General features: G+C 40.4%; 1 protein-coding gene across 2 annotated transcripts in view; it reads right to left on the reverse strand.

Moving 5' to 3' along the window:
• LOC139570709 (inositol polyphosphate-5-phosphatase A-like) overlaps positions 1–20,010 on the reverse strand; it is a 189,605-nt gene extending 169,595 nt beyond the window's left edge. For both annotated transcript variants that reach the window (XM_071392841.1, XM_071392840.1), the window contains exon 1: positions 19,617–20,010. In XM_071392841.1, coding sequence (XP_071248942.1) covers positions 19,617–19,688 — 72 coding nt within the window. In that variant the 5' untranslated portion in view covers positions 19,689–20,010. The remainder of the gene's footprint in view (positions 1–19,616) is intronic.
• Positions 20,011–21,097: the final 1,087 nt, after the last annotated feature.

Genomic DNA, 21,097 nt, shown 5'->3' on the forward strand with positions numbered 1-21,097 from the left:
TTTGGATGTAGGCCTATTGGCAAAGTTAACAGGTTGTTAACTAACTAGCCAATGGGAAACATGACTGAACAAAGTGTAAACCAAATGGTAAACGACGTCGACGTGCGACTCGTTTTAGAACAGCCAACGGCTTGGTTTATGAACGTAAAATGCGGTCCCGGCGATGCACTATAGGAAGATACAAATGTTGCGCAGGTAATATGCGTCAATAGGGAGGCGGCAGGTAGGTTAGAGCGTTGGGCCAGTAACCTTTCAGCCCCTAAGCAAAGCAGTTAACCCACTTTCCCCAGGCGCCGTGGATGTCGATTAAGGCAGCCCCCTGCACCTCTCTGATTCAGAGGGGTTGGGTTAAATGCGGAAGACACATTTCAGTTGACGGCATTCAGTTGTACAACTGACTAGGTATCCCCTTTTCCCTTTCCCAGATCTTTTGACCTGGTTGGGGTAGAAGCAAGCCGTTATCACTGTAGTAATAGTGAAACCATGACGCTAACGAATCTACACTTGCTTGTACAGCGAAACCTTATTACATACATTATCTGAGAGATTTATTTTCTTTCCCCCCTTAGTCGCACAGTGCTCCCAAAATAAAACTCTAGGTCGCAGAGCAAAATATTTTGTTGCATTCACGACCAAATTGGAGCCGTACATGTACAGTACCAGTCAAATGTTTGGACACACCTACTCATTCAAGGGTTTCTCTTTATTTTTACTATTTTCTACATTGTAGAATAATAGTGAAGACATCACAACTATGAAATAACACATGGAATCATGTAGTAGCCCATAAAGTGTTAATTAACAGGTGTGCCTTGTTAAAAGTTAATTTGTGGAATTTCTTTCCTTCTTAATGCGTTTGAGCCAATCGGTTGTGTTGGGACAAGGTAGGGGTGGTATATACAGAAGATAGTCTTTTACCAAATAGGGCTAAGTCCATATTATGGCAAGAACAGCTCAAATAAGCAAAGAGAAACGATAGTCAAATCATATACAATTTTATTGGTCACATGCACATGGATAGCAGATGTTAACGCGAGTGTAGCGAAATGCCATCATTACCTTAAGACATGAAGGTCAGTCGATACGGAAAATTTCAAATACTTTGAATGTTTCTTCAAGTGTTGTCGCAAAAACAATCAAGCGCTATGATGAAACTGGCTCTCATGAGGACCGCCACAGGAAAGGAAGACCCAGAGTTACCTCTGCTGCAGAGGACAAGTTCATTAGAGTTACCAGCCTCAGAAATTGCAGCCCAGATAAATGCTACAAAGAGTTCAAGTAACAGACACATCTCAACATCAACAGTTCAGAGGAGACCGCGTGAATCAGGCCTTCATGGTCAAATTGCTGCAAAGAAACCACTACTGAAAGGACACCAATAATAAGAAGAGACTTGCTTGGGCCAAGAAACACGAGCAATGGACAATAGACAGGTGAGATTTTTGGTTCCAACCACCGTTTCTTTGTGAGACGCAGAGTAGATGAACGGATTATCTCTACATGTGTGGTTCCCATTGTGAAGCATGGAGGTGGTGTGATGGTGTGGGGTGCTTTGCTGGTGACAGTCAGTGATTTATTTAGAATTCAAGGCACACTTAACCAGCATGGCTACCAGAGCATTCTGCAGTGATACACCATCCTATCTGGTTTGCACTTAGATGGACTATCATTTGTTTTTCAACAGGACAATGACCCAAAACACACCTCCAGGCTGTGTAAGGGCTATTTGACCAAGAAGGAAAGTGCTGCATCAGATGACCTGGCTTCCACAATCACCTGATCTCAACCCAACTGTGATGGAATGGGATGAGTTGGACCGAAGAGTGAAGGAAAAGCAGCCAACAAGGGCTCAGCATGTGGGAACTCCATTAAGACTGTTGGAAAAGCATTATGAAGCTGGTTGAGAGAATGACAAGAGTGTGCAAAGCTGTCAAGGCAAAGGGTGGCTACTTTGATGAAACTCAAATATAAAATATATTTTGATTTGTTTAACACTTTTTTGGTTACTACATTATTCCATGTGTAATTTCATAGTTTTGATGTCTTCACTATTGTTCTACAATATAGAAAATAGTCAAAATAAAGAAAACCCCTTGAATGAACAGGTGTCTAAACTTGACTGGTAATGTACATATGTCAATTGAAATTTCGTCCCAACTACTCTATTCAGTGAGAATAAGCGCCTTGAAAAGCAACACCACACCTCTGATGTAACCAACCAGTCTGAGATCCACAGAAGCACTCACTACAGTACTTATTCTCTCCCTCCTCTCATCCACTGCTGATGCAACGTAGTGAGACACGACCAGGCCTCCAATTTCCCGGCGGCAGGCTGTTGTGCCCTTGAGCTGAATATAATAATTCCCTTCTCCCGGCTGCCAATCGCCACGCTCCGATGCACCTCTCACTCACATAGCGCTCTGATATCTTAATTCTTATTAGCCAATGCCCCTCACGTTTTCAGGTCCTTCTCACAGGCATCTCAGCTCCGAAGTAGGCTACAAATGAATACAGACACATCGGGGATGCAACAGCACGCGTTCGTTTTATCGAATTCCGGGGCGCATATTGAAGATGCTAGAAGAACTGTCCACATTTACTCAGCCAATAAGATGAGCAGACCTAACGAATAGCATAAGCACTAGCCTATGTCTACCTACACTCCCTATTAGTAAAAAAGTTAAACTATTCTATTGGCCAGCTTGTCCTTCTGTGCGAGAAATAAATATTACAAAAACACTCTGGGACAATTGTGGGATGCAAAAGATGCCAAATTAATACAACCACTGTACATCAAAAAACATTTAAAAGTAATGAGACTGACGCAACAGATGAGAATGTTGAGCTCAAAATTTGATAGCCTATTCGTTTATTTCCACACATTATAAGCGCAGCAATGCGCACACGGCAGTAGCCTATAAGCATGAACGTTCCAAAATGCAATGAGTGGAAAACCACCTCTCTCAAAAGTGCATCTGACAGAGATGAAAATATCCTTAAGAAATTTCGAAAGACAGAAAATCTATAGGTCGCCAGAACAAGCATGGGTTGTTAATATGACTAGGACATGGCTGCTGGACAACAACAACAAAAAGTTGAGAACATGAGGGAAATACTGGTTTCAATGGGATGAGGAAATGATATTAAAATACATCTTATTAACATACCTATGGGTCAGAACACACTAAGACACGCCTCATAAAATGACAAAACATTTAATTTTAAAAAGTTACGTTTATGGTTAAATAGTTTCAACATTTGGACTGCATCCGCTCAGATTGCAAGGTGGGGGATTTCGCATTGCGCAACAGGCACTGGTCTTTCTCTCCTATCTGAACAAACAGTGCCTCAAGCATGTTAACAGAATCAAGCCTTTAGATATTAATAATGAGCCTACATTATATTTGTCAAACATGACATTTAGTTTAAACGTTTTGCCCATATATTACCAGTGCATTCGGAAAGTATTCAGACCCTCTGACTTTATCACGTTATAGCCTTATTCTAAAATGTATTTTTTTTTAAATCACACAACACCCCATAATGACAAATCGAAAACAGGTTTGTAGAAATGTTTGCAAATATATGAAAACTAAAACAGAAATAGTTACATAAGTATTCAGAACCTTTGCTATGCAACTCGAAATTGAGCTTAGGTGCATCCTGTTTCCATTGATCATCCATGAGATGTTTCTACAAATTGATTGGAGTCCACCTGTGGTAAATTCAATTTGATTGGACATGATTTGGAAAGTGCATGTCAGAGCAAAAACCAATCCATGAGGTCGAAGAAATTGTCCGTAGAGCTCCGAGACAGGATTGAGTCAAGGCACAGATCTGGGGAAGGGTACCAAAACATTACTGCAGCATTGAAGGTCCCCAATAACACAGTGACCTCCATCATTCTTAAATGGAATAAGTTTGGAACCAACAAGACTCTTCCTAGAGCTGGCCACCCGGCCTAACTGAGCAATCAGGGGAGAAGGGCCTCGGTCAAGGAGGTTACAGAGAACCTGATGGAGACTGACAGAGCTTCAGAGATCCTCTGTGGAGATGGGAGAACCTTCCAGAAGGACAACCGTCTCTGCAGCACTCCACCAATCAGGCCTTTATGAGAAACAAGATTCTCTGGTCTGATGAAACCATGATTGAACTCTTTGGCCTGAATGCCAAGTGTCACGTCCGGAGGAAACCTGGCACCATCCCTACAGTGAAGCATGGTGCCAGCATCATGCTGTGGATATGTTTTTCAGCGGCGGGACTGGGAGACTAGTCAGGATCGAGGCAAAGATGAACGAAGCAAAGTACAGATAGATCCTTGATGAAAACCTGCTCCAGAGTGCTCAGGACCTCAGACTGGGGTGAAGGTTCACCTTCCAACAGGACAACAACCCTAAGCACACAGCCAAAACAACGCAGGAGTGGCTTTGGGACAAGTCTCAATGTCCTTGAGTGGCCCAACCAGAGCACGGACTTGAACCCGATTGAACATCTCTGGAGAAACCTGAAAATAGCGGAGCAGCAACGCTCCCCATCCAACCCGAGACCTTGAGAGGCTCTGCAGAGAAGAATGGGAGAAACTGCCCAAATACAGGTTTACCAAGCTTGTAGCGTCATACCCAAGAAGACTCAAGGCTGTAATCGCTGCCAAAGGTGCTTCAACAAACTGTCGTGGAAATACTACCCAGGGACACTCAGTCAACAGTAAATTAATCATTGTTTATTATCAGCGCTCTTGGAGAGGTTCCAACAAACTCAATGCACCAGTGAATGTCTGTCAGGAGCCCTCTCGGGGAAGTTCTCTTACATACTGCAGACAAGTCATATTTGCATGATTAAGCTTATTCATCATTCAGAATTAATTAACATTTGCTTCATTCATGTGACCGGCCAATACTGGTTGATGCATGTGGCAGACCAATACCTCACAAGGCTTCTTCTCGCCAAGGTGAGACCTTGAAACTGAGATATTGTTCTCAAAACAAGGGTCTGGGCGTACTGCCAAATTGCAGATACTAAAGTGAGGCGTTCAGTCAGTCACTTGCATGAACACAGAAATTGGTTTACAGAAAAGCACAAAACATAAAAATTATATTCTAGATCATTAATGACAGATGTCTTATTTAAATATTAAATGTTATTACCAATCACCTACTGAGTAACAGAATAAACATGCAAACTCAATTGAAAGTATTTTTATAAACTCATGCTTGTATTAATCTCACACCTTTTAATCTGCCAGTACAGGCTCTATGAAATGATACCTCCTCCCCATTGTCCACAAAAGGACACAGGGACTGGACAACTTGACCTACAGCTACCCAAGCCTTGGCTGGCAAGATGTACACACATCCTGTGTGGTCGTTTCTCCTCAAGAACTGCATTTCAACAGCATCTGAGTCAGTCTTTATCTGTTACCAGGCCCACAAACTGCCTGTATATACACCGAGTCTACCAAACATTAGGAAGGTTGTCCTGTTTCCTCAGCCCGGTCGTGACTTTTTCATGTGTCAAGTAATTCATCCGCATGAAATGGTTGGATGGAAACCTTGTTTGTGCCTTAATTTCTCCAAAATATAGACTCTGAGCATTCATTTGACACCCATTTTGATACGCTCCTATGAACTTCACATTGGTGCTCATGGGTCATATTACATGGAAATGACAGGAAAGCACTAAGTGACACAGAAAGTGAATACCTCCCATTCAGATACAGAGCAGAACCACCTGAAAGAAAAATGTATTCACGGTTCTTTTGAATGGTGGACTCCTCAATAACAACGCTCAGTTTGCTGAATGCTGCTGAAATTCCTGAAGCTATCAAAGTGTGATATCTTACCGTTTTAAAGCTGGTATTGTTAGAGGAGTTCAGGTCATCATGGGCTTGTTCTTTACTAGAAATCTTTATTATACCAGCACCTATGTTTTTAAGGATGTGCATATGACCACAAACTTCATATAGGCCTAGTTATCATCAATGTAATGGCCGTGATCTGAAGAGATCTACTGAACAGCTCAGATTCTCGTCCAAAGAAATTACGGGTGGTAAAAGAGATACGGAATGCCACTAAACTCCCAGCTGTACCAATTAGAGAAGAATCAACTACATGTCCAGACAACTCACCATTTTCCTTATTAAGTGAATTGTACAAATGCAGCGACGTAAGTATTCTTTCATGGAAAATTATAATGGTGTATAATCACCGCAGCATAATCTAGGCCCAAAAAGTCAACATATTATTAAATAACATTGGAGAGGAATAAAGAGGGCTCAGGCAATAGACGCTGATTATTCTGGCTTATAGATGCCAGCACAATTCATCTTACTCAATCTTCCCTTTAAAAATCTAATTTCATGTTCTGAGGGGGCAGGAGGAGAGCGCAAGCTGGGAGCACACCAAAATAGCACCATCTGATATATCTTTCAGAAACCTTCCATTCCAACATCTAACGCATACTGGAACTCTCTAAGACTGAAAACACAAGGAGAGATGGTGGTGTCATCGAAAGGAATTGTTTGAAAGTCTCAACTTTCAAGGAACTCTGCAATGTGGCAAGTCAACCATTGGCTGGTAAGGTCAGGGATTCAGCTAGCCTAGTCATTTGAAGTCAATTGGTCAGGACACATGAGGCTCTTCACCCATTATATAGTTCATTATTAGCTACCCTTTTGTCAAAACTTTTCATTGTCTACCTTCTCTCTGCAAATACACTATTAAACATATCTAGCTAGCATTGAAATATCTTCATTCTGACTGAACTGTGGGCTAGACACTAGGGCTGGCTCGTTTTTACAAGCGTGTATGTTGTCTTTTTGGTCTCGTTTCTTTCGCTAGTTCTGTGCTGTTTACAATGACTGTAGGCTGTGTGCACCTTCCCACTTACACACACCAAGCTCCTCCCTCTGCCACTCACAACAAAGACGAGAGATCGCTTCTTCCTCTCTGACAAGTGGTTTCAACTCGCTATTTGCATTTGAGCTTTGGTCCAACAGAAAATCGGTCATATGGACACCGAAACGCATTGAGACATTATTTTAGTGTAATAGAGAAGTTAACCTTTCTAACGATACACTTTTCATGTCTCAACTCCTCAAATTGTGCGCAGAGCAGACACCACTAAAACGGGAGTATCAATGAACATTGATTCTGGAAAATGTATGCTTAGTTTGTCAAGCGCGGCATTGCTGTACCACACACAGCTAGCAGCATTTTAGCCAAATACTGGTACACTAGCTGTCTAGTCTAGATGTTCAATAAGCATAAAAACACAATTACATAAGGAATTGGCAACTCATTCTCATTCTGAGAAATAAGTTAAGCCACTTGATTTCAACATCTGAACAACGTGGACAGGCTAGCATGCTGTTCAAACAGTTGGAGACAGAAGGGTGTGTTCAAAACAATTCAACTGTTCTAAATTGTTAGTTAGCAAATAGGTTTGCTAAACATGGAAAATAAGATTAGCTGGCTACACACTAGCATGTAGGCTTGTGCGAGTGTATGAGACCTGTGTTAATTTTCTATAACGACTGCAACAAGAAGAAGTTAATAATCATTATTGGTGAATGTGCATTCTGCATGCATTCTGGTAAAATGTTTAACAAAACTGGAGTTTTCAGACTTGAAAGCCAGATCAGTGAAAATTGCAAAAAAAAGCAGGTTAAAATATTTTAAATTAGTGGGTCTTAAAGTTGTCGGAGGCTTATATTTTGCCTAGGTATAAATTTCACAAGCCCTGAATTCATTACATTATTTCTGGCTGTCTGAAATGCAGATTTGATCTTTAAATTGTACAACAACGCTTATTTTGAGAAAATATACTGTATATCGTGAATCGCACATAAGTTTGAAGAAGAAATTGACATATGATTTTTAGGCCATATCGCCCAGCCCTTCTAGACAATGTGACGGAAAAAAAAAGAAAAAAAAATCTAACCATGTTCACAACAGATTTAAATGCTCAGCACCATAAACCAAACACACATATTGCAGTCTAATACCCCTTCACCACTCTAAAGACTTACTGCAGACTATTATATCATATTATTCACTTAGCCTGCACCATTACGTAGCATCAACCATGTGATCTGGGACTAAATATAAACACAGATTGTCCACAAGCTATTTCTGTTCCATCTGAGATTAAACTATAACATTCTTATCTGTTTACCAGAAAAGCACAACTCTCTCCACAGGCCCTCCTCTCCGATTGTTAACAAAGTGTTAGTAGTGGGCCCACCTACGGTAGCAACATGAAAAATACTCTTAACCTCCAAATACACACGCTGTGCTTGATTATGGAGTCATTCAGGGTTCCAATCCAGCAGGAGCAGCTGCTAGGCCTAGAGTGCATTCGAAAAGTATTCAGACCCCTTTAGTTTATTTCAGATTTTGTTACGTTACAGCCTTATTCTAAAATGGATTAAATAGTTTTCCACATCATTCTACACACAATACCGCATAATGAAAAAGCGAAAACCGTTTTTTTGAAATTGTTACAACAAAAAATTACAATGTAATATCTTAAGTATTCAGACCCTTTTCTATTCGAAATTGTGCTCGGCTGCATCCTGTTTCCAATGATCATGCTTGAGATGTTTCTACAACAAGTTTTCATAACCGTGACCTTAATTGCCTACCGTCTGTAAGCTGTTAGTGTCTTAACGACCGTTCCACAGGTGCATGGTACATGGGTCATTGAACAAGCATGGGAAACAGAGTTTAAACCCTTTACAATGAAGATCTGTGAAGTTTAGGATTTTTACGAATTATCTTTGAAAGACAGGGTCCTGAAAAAGGGACTTATGTTTTTGCTGAGTTTATGCATGCATGCATGCACGTACATGCATACATACATACACTACCGGTCAAAAGTTTTAGAACACCTACTTGTTCAAGGGTTTTTCTTTATTTTCTACATTGTAAAATAGTCAAGACATCAAAACTATGAAATAACACATATGGGGGTGGGATGCACCAATATGGATTAACTCTTAAATTGGGTTAAAAGGTTTATCTATTTTTCTTATTGCACAACATTTTAAACCTAGTTTTCAATGAATCTTAGTGAAATTAAATACTTCCTCTAATCTAAGTTTAGTTTTCACTTTAAATCTCGATTAAATTTAAGCCTGTTGCTCAATGAATTAAAAATATATAAATGTAGATTGGAGATTAATTCTAAACTGAGGTGGTTTAACTGATAATATTTACTGTGGAGAGACCAAAACTAATTCCTCAGAGAATAATTAGACAAGTTGAATCATGTTGAGTTTTCTGATAATTAACTAATTATCAGTAGGCTATTTACGTGCCCATTTTGTACAACAATTGAATTGGGGCTTATGATATGCCCAGCCTTGGTACGAATGATGATGTTTGGTACGAATGATGATGTTACGCAACATGCTGTGAAGGGCCTGATAACGATAACATTGTAGTGAAGTAGCATTAACGTTAGTTTTAACGTGCATTATAGGTATTGATATTTACCAGTTATTTATGCTTACTAAATAATGGTGGGTCAAGTTGTCCGTCGTCGTCAACGTCATAGGGGTTATAGAGAGGAGCAAACTGCTGGGAAAACTCACATCTATTCTGGGTGATAGGATCAATTCCCTTGGAGGCTCCGGTCAGAAATAGCCCACGCTTCTCCTCCGCCGCATCGTTTTTGGCTTTCGCTTGTAATTTTTTTCCAGCACTGTTTCATGTGATTTGGGGCCCTCTTTAAATCTGTGTTGATCCATTACATTTGTTGCATAAAATGGCCCAGATGTCGGTCTTCTCTTTGACAGTCGTGTTGTCTGTCTTTTTATCCTCCAGTACGTTACAAAATACCTCCATCAGCCCCGACAATAGTTTTTTTTTTCCACTAGCAGAGAAATCTGAACTGCTTTGACGTGCCATGACCAGCGGACAAATAATGGCTAAATAATGTTAAGTAATGACAATAATAAATAACAGTGTATGCTAACTAGCTACAGTAGCTAACGTTAGCTAAAGATTTAGTTCTGTCTAGTACTGGCAAGATTTTATTTCAAAATCAGCCAACCCATGACAACCTTTCACAATGGAGATGCAGTAGTTCTAACGTTACATTGTTATTATCTTATCAACGAACAGCAATTTGTGGCCTCATTTGTCAAGTAGGCTAGTTACTTGGTTTCAACGCATGAAATACCTCATATATTGGTGTAACAGGTCACCAATCATAGTTTAAAACTGTTCATTTTAAATCTGGATCAATGGATCTATGATTAAGTGGTGCAACACATCTGATGAATTATAAACCTAGATTAGCTCAAATCCTATATTATTTTACCCATGAAATCATATAGTAACCACAAAATTTGAGATTCTTCAAATAGACGCCCTTTGCCTTGATGACAGATTTGCACACTATTGGCATTCACCCAACCAGCTTCATGAGGTAGTCACCTGGAATGCCTTTCAATGAACAGGTGTGCCTTATTAAAAGTTAATTTGTGGAATTTCTTTCCTTCTTAATGCATTTGAGCCAATCAGCTGTGTTGTGACAGGGTAGGCATGGTATACAGAAGAAAGCCCTATTTGGTAAAAGACCAAGTCCATATTATAGCAAGAACAGCTCAAATAAGCAAAGAGGAATGACAGTCCATCATTACCTTAAGATATGAAGGTCAGTCAATTTCAAGAACTTTGAAAGTTTCTTCAAGTGCAGTCGCAAAAACCATCAAGCGCTATGATGAACCTGGCACTCATGAGGACTGCTACAGGAATGGAAGACTCAGTTACCTCTGCTGAAGAGGACAAGTTCATTAGAGTTTACCAGCCTCCTAAATTGCAGCCCAAATAAATGCTTCACAGAGTTCAAGTAACAGACACATCTCAACATCAACTGTTCAGAGGACACTGCGTGAATCAGGCCTTCATGGTCCATTGCTGTAAAGAACCCACTACTAAAAGGACACCAATAAGAAGAAGAGACTTGCTTGGGCCAAGAAACACGAGCAATAGACATTAGACCGGTGGAAATTTGTCCTTTGGTCTGGAGTCCAAAATGGAGATTTGTGGTTCCAACCGCCGCGTCTTTGCAAGACACGGTGTGGTTGAACGGATAATCTCTGCAAGTGTATTTCCCACCGTAAAGCATGGAGGAGGTGATGTTATGGTGTGGTGGTGCTTTGCTGGTAACACTGTCGGTGACATATTTATTTAATTCAAGGCACACTTAACCAGCATGGCTACCACAGCATTCTGCAGTGATACACCATCCCATCTGGTTTGTGATAGTGGGACTATCATTTGTTTTTCAGCTGGACAATGACCCAACACACCTCCAGGCTGTGTAAGAGCTATTTGACCAAGAAGGAGAATGATGGATTGCTGCATCAGATGACCTGGCCTCCACAATCCCGACCTCAACCAAATTGAGACGGTTTGGGATGAGTTGGACCGCAGAGTGAAGGAAAAGCAGCCATCAAGTGCTCAGCATGTGGGAACTCCTTCAAGACTGTTGGAAAAGCATTCCAGGTGAAGCTTGTTGAGAGAATGCCAAGAGTGTGCAAAGCTATCATCAAGGCAAAGGGTGGCTACTTTGAAGAATCTAAAATATATTTGGATTTGTTTAACACTTTGTTGGGCAACCATTCTCTTGCTCATAGTGGACTGACCGGCACCGGACGTCCGCGGACATTGAAATTTGGTCTGTCCGCAGACGCACAGATGCCTGGACCACAGATGACTGGACAGGCCTTAATTTGGCCGGATCTTCTGAACCAATCATACACGTATATGTTTCACAAGTTTGGACAGTACAGTAGAGCACAGTAAAGAAAATGTATGATAGTTCAGATCAGTACATTGCAGTACAGTAGATCACAGTAGCATATAGCACGCTAGAGTAGAGTTCAGTACAGTAGACAGAGCATACTAGAGTTGAGTACACTATAAATGGGGGGGGGGGGTGGTTGATACAGTTAGAAATCGGGGTATTATCTTGACAATATCATATTGTATCATTTTGACAATATCGCAATATTATGCATTAGTTGGCCTTCACCTAAACTAAATTTCCAGTATTTTCCCTTCAAGATTATTCTTTTAAAATTAGGTAGGCAATTTGTTTTCAGCACTTTTATTTCTATGACTGATCAAAATGAATTTTATCATGGCTCTCTCTTGCTCCTCTGCAGCAGACATATGGTGAGCAATATGTTTTGACCATCGAATCACAATACATAGAGAAATGTGAGAATCGCAATACAGATCGTATCGGCACCTAAGTATTGTGATAATATCATATTGTGAGGTCCCTGACAATTCCCAGCCCTATACTGAACTTTACTGTACTCTTTTATGTCCAAACTTGTGAAACAGACATCTATGACTGGTTCAGATTTGGTCCGGTACAACCAAATTTGGTCTTGTTTGGTGGTGGAGCTCGTTAAAATAATAGCCAGTGTGTAGAATAATACCCAAATATGCGAAGGAGGATATAACATATTTCTACCTTTTGTATCTATTTAGGATATATTACCATGAAGGGAATGACATTCATATCCATCATTTTGCATTTCTGTGTAGTACAGATCAGGGACCCATGATGAAATTCTGTGGAATTGCCCATATAGTTATTAAAAACAGTATACACTAACCCTACAATAGGCCTAGTTATAACAAACATGTAGCCAATCAAATGTCTTTAGTTTTTTTTTGGGGGGGGGGGGGGCTTCAACAACATCTACACCAGGCCTGGGCAATTATTTTCCATGGAGGGCCACAGAATATATTCCAGGCATCGCGGGCCAGAATCATATTACAGGATTCTACATCATGTGTATGACTATGTTGGCAGATATATCTACTGTAAATCACATCCAGATAAGCTACTTATTTTACTTTTTTTTAACAATTTCAACAGAAATTAACTATATCCATGTTCTCCTTTTGATTGGTATTGTCATTATTAAACATGCAATGAACTACACGGAGGGAAAAGTACAATGCATTCAGCACAAGAAAGAGAGCTCAACATCACATTTAAACTACTCAATCAGTGTGAGGAGTGAAGCCTCTGATGGGCATTGACTAGAGCAGTGAAGTCAGGTATAGTTTCTGACGTCGCTTTGCGCAGGACTGCTGAGAGGTGAGTCAGTAAGAGATTATCTGTGCCTTGACTTGTTATATTTCATCACTGAAAATGTCTGTTCACATACATAGGTTGACCCAAACAGTACAAACATTAGAGCATGACTCCTAATCTTTGTATTGTTCGAGAGATGCATGAAACCTTGCCAGTGACATTGTTTTGAATAGTTCTCCAATCACTGCATCAGACTGAAGATGGATAAGCTCAAGTTGCAGGTCAGTGGGAGCGTTATCCACATTGAAGGTGAAAGGAAACCAACAGCATGTAATTTTCCAACACTTTGAAATCATCAAAATGAACAGAAAACTCACCGCTCAAAGCACACAGAAGCGATGTATACTTCTCCCACTGGTCATCTGATAGGGAACAGACTAGTAGTGTCGGAAGGTGGGTGAGATTGTTGGCTTCTACTTGGCGGGTCAGGAGGAGTAATTATCCCTTGAAGGCTTTGACAAGGCTGTACATCTGATGTGCAAAAAGGCCCTTCCCTTGTAGTTTGGAACTCAGTTCATTCATGAGGCCATGATGTCCACTGTAAAGGCAAGATCAGCCAACCATTCTTTATCTTGCAGTTGAGGGGGATCCACATATTTTCCTTTCATTTGTAAAAACTCACCAATCTCCGACTTCAGGTCACACACCCTTTTTAAGCACCTTTCCCAAACTCAGCCATCTCACGTTTGTGTGGTAGGGGAGATCTACATGACCCAACTCTGTCTCTTCCAAAAGTGAGACAAACTGCCTGTGGTTTAAAGATTTTGCTCTTATGAAGTTGACCACTTTAGTGACTGTATCCACAACATGGCTCATTTTCAAAACACGTTTACAGAACACCTCCTGATGAATAATGCAATGCAGGAAAACATTCCTGTCTATGTTCAGCTCAGCTACTTGATCTTGTATCCTTTGCAAAAGGCCAACGTTTTTTCCTGTCAAGTTTGGGCACCCATCAGTGGTCACACTGGATAAACTTTTCAAAAGCTGGGACTGAGTTGGCACACTCTTATTAACCTCCAATAAATATTTCCCTGTGGTTGTGGTCTTCATTGACTGCATTGAAGCAAGCTCCTCTGTAATTTCAAAGTCTGAGGTTATGCCTCGTAAGAACATCAACAACTGCGCCGTGTCACGTGCATCACTGCTCTCATCCAGGGCCAAGGAGAAGTCCTTTACCTTGTCTTTCACCTGTTGTTCCATATTCTCTGCGATGTCCTCAACACGCCGTGTCATTGTTCGTCTTGACAGGGAAACATTTTCAAATAGCTCTTTCTTGTCGGGGCAAAGTATCGCTGCAGAGTCAATTAAGTATTCTTTAATGAATTAGCGAATGGTTTGTTATGTTTAGCAATTTTATTGGACAGTACATAGCTAGCTCTTGCAATTCCATGATTTGCTGAATGCAGTTTTGTGAAAAGTCATTACTGCTTTTGCAACTGAGAAAGCAACTCTTTCGATGCACTTGCCCTCTGCTCAGAATACATATTCCTATATTTCTCTGCATGCTTCGCCTGGAAGTGTCGGGACAAGTTGTAGTCTTTCAAGACAGCGATGCTCTCTTTGCACACTAAGCACACAGCTTTTCCTGAAACCTCAATAAAGAAATATTTCGATGTCCACTCTTGCTGGAACACCCAACATTGATGGTCTACTTTCCTTTTCTTGTATAGACTAGGCCCGGGTCAGATTCAGCACCAAGGACAGCGATCGGAATTTCTGCGATTTGGCAGTTAGGTCCAACAGATGAAAGTGTAAGATGCTATTATTTTTACAAAATGATCAAGGAAAAACAATAACTTGATGTCCCTGAACATACTTCCTACAGTCACTGACACTTTTCATTCAATGGGAATCGTACATAGGCCTACTCAGTACAAACTTTTCACAGAAGCTGCATGGACAAAAATAATGTCCAATAAAAAAAAATTAAAAAGAGGAATGTATGTTTACAGTTTTGCTGATTTTCCTATTTTAATAAAACAATACCAATTAGGCTACTGTGCGCATCCGCTGGTAAAAATCAATTACGTTACTGCTAAGACAAGCTTTTGGTGTGTCTTAAATATCACCAGTAGCGCTGCTTGAATTTGGCACACATTAAGGGCACACCTCAAATATTTCCACCCCTCAGCGCAAGCGAGCTGATATAAGGCAGGTAAATTACCAATCTTGGCACCAGGGTTGGAAAATAGCAGAGCGCTGGAGTCTAAATTTCCAAAGAGCGCCCGTTTGACACTAGTACCGCCTTAACATCAGCTGATCCCCTAATGTTAGATTCTGCCAAATAGGTCACAAAACACCATAACTTGTGATCTCAACACAAAGCCTGTATTTGTTTCATGTGTGTAATTTAAAAAAACAACACGAACAACTTACAGTCAAAGAGTCCATCCAAATGCCCAAATTCAACGTCTGGAGTAGGGAAAAACATTTAACGTTTCAATTGTCACTGCACACAACTACACGCCCACTAAAAACATGCCCAGTGTTTACTAGTTGAATGTACATTATGGCTCACATTAAAAGTCTGTTCTAAAAACAATAGCCTAGTATCCATAAGACACCCATAACTCAGCAGTCATGACAGGCAGCCTAATAATAGCCAGAGTGAAAAAACCCTTAGAGGGAGAGAGGCTCTTAAAATGTTGGCACAACACTGAAAGTGATACAAGGTGTTTGGAGTTGTAGCGCTCATATAAAAAGGTCAGTATTAACACAGTAATTATGCCAGTAGATTTAAAAAAAAAACACAGCTCTTATTCCTAACTGGGCTTACTTTGCAATTCTGTTCCAACCCATCCAATTGTCATTGTACTGCTTACACTGTACTTAGGGTTAGGGCTAGGGTCCGTGGTACTCCATAGTTATTGCAATTTACTTAAAGGAAATACACAGTAATAAGAACATGGTAATCTAAAGTGTTATCAAAGATTCTATTGGATGCTGAAGTTGTAGGAGCAGCCGAAGCAATGACCATAACAACAAGTAGTTTGCCAAATATGCCTCTATGATCATCAAGTTTGCCATTCTAAGTTAAAAGGGTGATGAAAATGATGAACCAACAGCTATTAGAAGGGAACTAGGATAGAAACAGGTTTATTGAACACAGGATGAGAAACTTCAACAAAACTCTAATTCAAATCATCTACAGTCTACTCCAACAACATGTCGGTTTCACTTTGTACATACTTACTATGATTGGCCTACAGGCTATACCTGTCAAGAAAATGCTTCCAAATCCTTCTCACTGGACCCATACAGAATAGCAGATACAGTGCCTTCAGAAAGTATTCATAGCCCTTGACATACTCCACATTTTGTTGTGTTACAGCCGGAATTCAAAATGGAATATATAGAAAATGAACAAAAATGTAAAATGCAACAATTTCATATAATGAAATCAGTCAATATAAATAAATGCATTAGGCTGTAGGCTTTCACATGACTGGGAATACAGATATGCATCTGTTGGTCAGATTCCTTAAAAAAAATAAAGTAGGGGCGTGGATCAGAAAACCAGTCAGTATCTGGTGTGATAACAATTTTCCTCATGCAGCACGACACATCTCCTTCGCATAGAGTTGATCAGGCTGTTGATTGTGGCCTGTGGAATGTTGTCCCACTCCTCTTCAACGGCTGTGCGAAGTTGCTGGATATAGGCTTGAACTGGAACACGCTGTTGTACACGTTGATCCAGAGCATCCCAAACATGTTCAAAGGGTGACATGTCTGGTGAGTAAGCAGGTCATGGAAGAACTGGGACATTTTCAGCTTCCAAACATTTTACAGATCCTTGCGACATGGGGCCATGCGTTATGTTGAAACAGGAGGTGATGGCGGCGCATGAATGGCACGTCAATGGGCCTCAGGATCTTGTCACAGTATCTCCGTGCATTCAAATTGTCATTGATAAAGTGCACTTGTGTTCATTGTCCTTAGCTTATGCCTGCCCATACCATAACCCCACCATGGGGCACTCTGTTCACAACAGCAAACCGCTCACCCACACGAAGCCATCTTCCCGGTACAGTTGAAACCGGGATTCATCCGTGAAGAGCACACTTATCTGGCATGCCAGTGGCCATCGAAGGTGAACATTTGCCCACTGAAGTCAGTTACGACGCCGAACTGCAGTCAAGTCAAGACCCTGGTGAGAACAGCAAGCAAGCAGATGAAATTCCCTGAGACAATTTCTACACAAACTGTCATAAACTATTCGGTTCTGCAAACCCACAGTTTCATCAGCTGTCTGGTCTCAGATGATCCTGCAGGTGAAGAACCCTGAAGTGGAGGTCCTGGGTTGGCGTAGTTACACGTAGTCTGTGGTTGTAAGGCTGGTTGGACGTACTGCCAAATTCACAAAAACGATGTTGGAGGCGGCTTATGGTAGAGTAATTAACATTAAATTATTTGGCAACAGCTCTGCTGGACATTCCTGCACACTCCCTCAAAACTTGAGACTTCTGTGGCATTGTGTTGTGTGACAAAACTGCACATGTGTGGCCTTTTGTCCCCCAGCACAAGGTGCACCTGTGTAATGATCATTCTGTTTATTTAGCTTCTTGATATGCCACACCTGTCAGGTAGATGGATTAACTTGGCAAAGACAAAATGCTCACTAACAGGGATGTAAACAAATTTGTGCACAACATTTGAGATTTTTTTTTGCAAATGTATTGAAAATGAAACACAGAATTGTCATTTACATAAGTATTCACACCCCCGAGTCAATATGTTAGAATCTCCTTTGGCAGCAATTACAGCTGTGAATCTTTCTAGGTAAGTCCAAGAGCTTTGCACACCTGGATTGTACAATATTTGCACTTAATTCATTTTTTAATTCTTCAAGCTCTGTCAAGTTGGTTGTTGATCATTGTTAGACAGCCATTTTCAAGTCTTTTCAAGACGATTTAAGTCAATACTGTAATTAGGTCACTCAGGAACATTCCATGTCTTCTTGGTAACTTACTCCAGAGTATATTTTCCCTTGTGTTTTAGGTTATTAGCCTGCTGAAAGGTGAATTTGTCCCCCAGTGTCTGTTGGAAAGCAGACTGAACAAGTATAAACTAGTCCTATGAAGTGGTACTCAGCGATGTGTTGGATTTGCCCCAAACATAACGCTTTGTATTCAAGTTCATTTCTTTGCCACATTTTTTGCAAACAAGATGCATGTGTTGGAATATTTTTATTGTGGAGTAAATATAATGCTGTTATAACTATAATAATGTCTATTTTCAGGTCTCTCCTATCACAGCCATTTAACTCTATTTCAAGGTCACCATTGGCCTCATGGTGAAATCCCTGAGCGGTTTCCTTCTTCTTTGGCAACCGAGTTAGGAAGGATGCCTGTATCTTTGTAGTGACTGGGTGTATTGATACACCATCCAAAGTGTAATTAATAACAACTTCACCATGCTCAAAGGGATATTCACTGCTTTAATTATTGTTTACCCATCTAGCAATAGGTGCCCTTTTTGCAAGGTATTGGAAAACATCCCATGTCTTTGTGGTTAAACCTGTGTTTTAAAATCACTGCTCGACTGAAGGACCTTACAGATAAATTATATGTGTGGGCTACAGAGATGAGGTAGTCATTAAAAAAAATCATGTTAGATACTATTATTGCACACTTATTATGTGATTTGTTAAGCACATTTTTACTCCTGAGCGTATTTAGGTTTGTCTTAACAAAGGGGTTGAATAGTTATTGACTCAAGACATCTCAGCTTTTCATTTAATTAATTTGTGAACATTTCTAAAAACTTAATTATTTGACATTATGGGTTATTGTGTGTAGGCCAATGACCCAAAATATCAATTTAATAAATTTTTAATTCAGGCTGTAACAATATGGAAAAAGTAAATGGGTGTGAATACTTTCTGAAGGCAATGTATATGTTACCCATCTGAATGTATGAGAAAAATGTATTATCTATGGACAAACATTTACAACAAAAAAACAGACCTATCTCTATATTAAAAATATATCGTTTTTTTTTTACAAAATAGTGGACTTTAAAATTTAAAGCCCCTAGGTGAAAGTCAAAACAGGCACGCTAAATCTCCGCCTCCACTCCTTAGCTATGTCACAATGTTTTCAAGTAGTCTAGGCCATGATGCTAGACTACTACTATTACTACCATTTTACAGCAAGCTGCAAGACAGAATGATCGATGTAACCCAACGTCCCAACAAATCGTTGTTTCCCCAAATCACTGTTACTGCAATGATAGAGGCTACAAACATGATCAATCTTGATGGCTAAAGAGGCCCACGCTGTGGTTGTGCTCATACGTGAAGTAAGGTAGGTTACTTACGACGCTATAATAAAGACTACCTGACATATCGAGGGCCCAGGGAACACAAATTCAAAGCGGCATTGTTGAATACATTGTAACCAACACATAAGGACAACATTCACATTAGTTACAAAAAAAATAGTGTAGCAGACACCGTGTTTCAAGCTGTCGCAGGCGCAGCAACTCACATCTTCAAAGAGCGATCCAACGTTGGCTGTCACGAGCAGTATTCCCGAGCCTGCTGTCACCTTCCCCGCCATAACTCTTTCAGAATCAAAAGTGTACCGGACTTTGACTGTTTTAGAATTTAAAGTAACACAAGTCGTTAAAGGTTTAAGGAGGCTGATTCGGTTAAAATACTGAGGAAAATACTGCAGCCAGGTTTGTGACCGCTCTGCTCGCTCATACTAGCAAGGCTCGTGCATCTAGTTGCTTGCTGAAGGTCTGCTGATGTTTTGCCTACTTTTTCACATTAACAGCCATCGTAAAAGTTTCCGTTTTAATCCATAGCGACTGCTGGCCTCTGGTTCATTTCAACGTGGAGTGTTTTTCCCTGGCTTTTGCAGTGAAAAAGTCTCACTCGTAAGCCGCGACTCAGTCAGGACCATTGCCTTGATTGTTTAGAGAGGATAGGCTAGAGTCCTTCACTGTCCTGACGTCACCAAGCGAATGGAAAGATGGAGCTTTTTTAAAAGGGCAACGCACCACTAGACACGCCGAGCAAGAGATTGCCTTTCAGAGCGCTTGACTTGTTGTTGCTCAATAAAAACAAGTCACCTAAAATGGGGGGAATATAACTGTCCTACCTAAACAATTTAATGCCCTATGTATGAAACTTCTGTCATGACAATCATAACAAAGACAACATAGACAGGTTATTACTGACCTTCTGTAGTGACACAGAAGCTACATGATAGAAACTGTGCTGGTAAGCTTATTAGCAAGATGAAAGCACTATAGTCAACACCGTACCTAAAAACGGGGTTGTTATTAGAAAATGCAAGCAATTGGTGTTGCAGCTGCAGTGTGCTTGAGTCAGTGCAGGAGATATGAATGGCCTACATACATTTTTATTGCAGATGACACTATCTTTACTGTTCTTTTCTAAACCAGTAGTTATTGTTGACCTGATAATAGATACGTTGTTTGTTTTCCAATTTACATATATGCCTAGATAGCATTGAGTAGCGTATATAGGCTACCATCATTTCTACATCTACAAGCTGGAAAATTGAAACGTTTACCTCTTTAAGAGACCAGTGCCTCCCATACCACTTCATTGTATGAATTTGGTGGGGCCCACCTGACTTTTTTCTTTTCTTCCAAAGTTATCAAAGTGGTTAGAGGCCTTTTTATCTCTAATCGTCATTCAGTTTTAAGATGGTTTCTCAATGCTCATTCAAAATGAAAAGACAACAAGTTTGTGAAGGCCTTGCAACCTTCATCTTACTAAATTGCCCATGACATAAAAGTGATTTGCTGTAGTCCAATAAGACTTTCCTGTTACACGCCATTACCTCCCCTAATGGTCTGGAGGAACAAGTGAGGTCACAAATTGGCCTCTTCGCTCAAATAGTTCTCGGCTGGCAAGAGGTTAGATACATGAGAACATACAAGAACCAATCAGGAAAGGCCATATTTTGTGAGGAGATGACAAGATGGTGGAGGC

Source organism: Salvelinus alpinus, chromosome 3 (assembly GCF_045679555.1).
Source record: "Salvelinus alpinus chromosome 3, SLU_Salpinus.1, whole genome shotgun sequence".
Lineage (NCBI taxonomy): Eukaryota > Metazoa > Chordata > Actinopteri > Salmoniformes > Salmonidae > Salvelinus > Salvelinus alpinus.